General features: G+C 40.1%; 1 protein-coding gene across 1 annotated transcript in view; it reads left to right on the forward strand.

Annotated features, from left to right (window-relative positions):
- Positions 1 to 572: 572 nt before the first annotated feature.
- LOC115307184 (keratin, type II cytoskeletal 75-like) overlaps positions 573 to 3755 on the forward strand; it is a gene marked incomplete at its 5' end in the record, with an annotated part of 8808 nt that continues 5625 nt past the window's right edge. The window contains 2 exons of the mRNA XM_029958138.1: positions 573 to 790; positions 3578 to 3689. Coding sequence (XP_029813998.1) covers positions 573 to 790; positions 3578 to 3689 — 330 coding nt within the window. The remainder of the gene's footprint in view (positions 791 to 3577; positions 3690 to 3755) is intronic.

The following is a 3755-nucleotide window of genomic DNA, read 5'->3' on the forward strand; positions in this document are numbered from 1 at the left end:
TGGGAATGGCTGGGAGAGGCTCATCCAGGGACAGCCCAAGCCAGGAACTCCAAAATCTCCCCAAAGTTCCATGGGAACGACCAGGAGAGGCTCATCCAGAGCCGGGAGCTGGCACCAAATCATCCCAAAATTCCATGGGAACATCTAGGAGGTGCTCATCCAGGGACACCCCAAGCTGGGAACTGGCACCAAATCCCTCCAAAATTCCATGGGAATGGCCTGGAGATGCTCCTCCAGGGACATCCTGAGCTGGGARCTGGCCCCAAATCCTCCCAAAATTCCATGGGAATGGCCTGGACAGTCTCATCCAGGGACAGCCCGAGCYGGGAACTCCAAAATCCCCCCAAAATTCCATGGGAAGGGCTGGGAGAGGCTCATCCAGGGACACCCTGAGCTGGGAACTCCAAAATGCCCCCAAAGTTCCCTCGTGTTGGAGGCGTTTGGGGCTGGTTTTGAGGAGATGGGCGGGTTTGGGGGGGTTGGGGATGTTTTAAGGGGAAAGTGGGACTTTTCCGGGGATAAAATGTGATTTATTTGGGGGGGAAATGTGACTTTCCCCCTTGCCCATCCAGGTGCGATTCCTGGAGCAGCAGAACCGAGTCCTGGAGACCAAGTGGAAGCTGCTGCAGGAGCAGGGGGGGTCTGGCCCGGGGGGCAGGAGCCTGGAGCTCATCTTTGAGGCCTACGTCAGCTCGCTCCGCAGGCAGCTCGACTCCCTCTCCGCGGAGAAGCTCCAGCTGCAGRCMGAGCTCAAGAGCTCCCAGGACRCRGTCGAGGAGTTCAAGACCAAGTAGGTGCTTCGGGGAGTGAAGAAACGGAGAGAAAACCCCAAACAGCCCCAAAACACTGAAATATCGATGATGATAATCGTYGATATTTCATTGATTTTTTTCCCGATGGGTAGAAAATGTCAAAGGTTTTGGGGGTGTCGGGCTCAGGGGATTTTTTTGAGGTGTTTCTCGATATTCCTTGAATTTCCTTGATGTTCCTCAAGTTTTCTCCCTGTTTCTCACATCTCCTCGAATTTTCTCAAGTCTTCTCAAATTTCCTCAAATTTCCTCTATATTTGTCAAATTTCCTCTCTGTTCCCCAAAGTTCCTTGATATTCCTCATATTTTCTCAATATTCCTTACATTTTCTCAGTATTCCTCAAATTTCCTCAAATTTTCTCAATATTCCTCAAATTTTCTCAATATTCTTTAAATTTCCTCAATATTCCTCAAGTTTCCTCAAATTTCCTCAATATTCCTCAAACTTCCTCAATATTCCTCAAATTTCCTTGATATTCNACTTCCTCAATATTCCTCAAATTTCCTTGATATTCCTAATATTTTCTCAATATTCCTCAAGTTTTCTCCATATTTCTCAAATTTCCTCAGATTTCGTCAAATTTCCTCAAATTTCCTTGATATTCCTCATATTTTTTCAATGTTCCTTATATTTTTTCAATATTCCTTACATTTTCTCACTATTCCTCAAATTTTCTCAATATTCTTTAAATTTCCTCAATATTCCTCAAATTTCCTCAATATTCCTCAGATTTCCTCAATATTCCTCAAATTTCCTCAATATTCCTCAATATTTCTTAAATTTCCTCAATATTCCTCACATTTTCTCAATATTCCTCATATTTTCTCACATCTCAATATTCCTCAAATTTCCTCTCTATTCCCCAAATTTCCTTGATATTCCTCATATTTTCTCAATATTCCTTACATTTTCTCAATATTCCTGAATTTTTCTCAATATTCTTTAAATCTCCTCAACATTCCTCAAATTTCCTTGATATTCCTCAACATTCCTCGATATTCCTCATATTTTCTCCATATTCCTCAAATTTCCTCAATATTCCTCAGATTTCCTCGATATTCCTCAAATTTCCTCAAACTTCCTCAATACTCCTCATACTTCCTCCATATTCCTCAATATTTCTCAGATTTCCTCAACATTCCTCAAATTTCCTCGATATTCCCCAAATTTCTTCAATATTCCTCATATTTTCTCAATATTTCTCATATTTTCTCAAATTTCCTCAATATTTCTCAAATTTCCTCAGTATTCCTCAATATTCCTCGATATTCCTCAAATTTCCTCAATATTCTTCAGATTTCCTTGATATTCCCCAAATTTCCTCGATATTCCCCAAATTTCCTCAATATTCCTCATATTTTCTCAAATTTCTTCAATATTTCTCAATATTCCTCAATATTCCCCAAATTTCCTCGATATTCCTCAAATTTCCTCAATATTCCTCAAATTTCTTCAAATTTCCTGAACATTCCTGACATTTCCTCGCTGTTCCTCGAATTTCCTCCGTGCCCTGTTTGGATGCCGAGGGAGGATCCTCCACTCCTCGTCTCCCTCAATTAGGAACCCGTCACATTAACGATTTAACGACTTAATTAGTTGCTAAACCCAGCTCCAATTTCCTCCTGGATTTCCTTCCCATAAAACCCTTCAGCATTCCAAGGTTTCCTTGGGAAGGCTGAGGTGGCGTAAAAAACAGACGGGGAAAATAAAGGGGGTTCTTTTCCTACCATTATTTATTATAACCAATAAGTAAAATATAAATATAAATTACAGCTTGAATATTATGATAATTTTTCTCAATATTCTTTAAATCTCCTCAATATTCCTCAAATTTCCTCAATATTCCTCAAATTTCCTCGATATTCCTCAAATTTTTCTCAAATTTCCTCAATATTCCTCAAATTTCCTCAATATTCCTCGAATTTCCTTGATATTCCTCATATTTTCTCCATATTCCTAATATTTTCTCAATATTCCTCACATTTCCTCAATATTCCTCAATATTCCTCAAATTTCCTCAACATTCCTGACATTTCCTCGACATTCCTGACATTTCCTTGCTATTCCTCTAATTTCCTCCGTGCCCTGTTTGGATGCCGAGGGAGGATCCTCCACTCCTCGTCTCCCTCAATTAGGAACCCGTGACATTAACGATTTAACGACTTAATTAGTTGCTAAACCCAGCTCCAGTTTCCTCCTGGATTTCCTTCCCATAAAACCCTTCAGCATTCCAAGGTTTACTTGGGAAGGTCGAGGTGGCGTAAAAAACAGACAGGGAAAATAAAGGGGGTTCTTTTCCTACCATTATTTATTATAACCAATAAGTAAAATATAAATATAAATTATAGCTTGAATATTATGATAATATTATATATATTATGTTTTTACATTTGAGTATTTATACCTATTATATATAAATACAATTTATACAATTTATTTATATATAAATAATAATTGTATTTATACAATTAATACAATTAATGTAATTTATATATAAATGGTATAAATACAATTTATTATATATATAAGTACAATTTATTATAGTAAATAAGATGATAAAACCGGTTCAGTTGGAAAAGGAAGAACAAATCCCACAGAAAAGAATCCACTCAAGGGATTCCAGAAAAAAAAAAATGGGAAAAGGAGTCTGGGAATCACCGGGATCACCCAGGCCCGGGATCTGCTGGTTGAAAATTGACTTTATTTTCGGGGAGGAGCAGCTGGAAACGGCCCATGGGGGGATTTTTGGGGTTGATAATGATCCCAGTGGATCGCTGGGGGGGAATTCCATGATGCGTGTGCGGAGCTGGAGCCTTGGAAAGGTCCTGGAGCCACCGGGATTCCTCTTCCTGGGCTTTCCCGGGGATCCCGGAGCCRGGGCCTGTCCCGGGGCAGTTCCCAGACCATTCCTGCCGAGCTCCCGAGGATATTCCAGAGGCAAATCC

This window comes from Manacus vitellinus, unplaced genomic scaffold, assembly GCF_001715985.3.
Source record: "Manacus vitellinus isolate BGI_N305 unplaced genomic scaffold, ASM171598v3 scaffold_140_pilon, whole genome shotgun sequence".
NCBI lineage: Eukaryota > Metazoa > Chordata > Aves > Passeriformes > Pipridae > Manacus > Manacus vitellinus.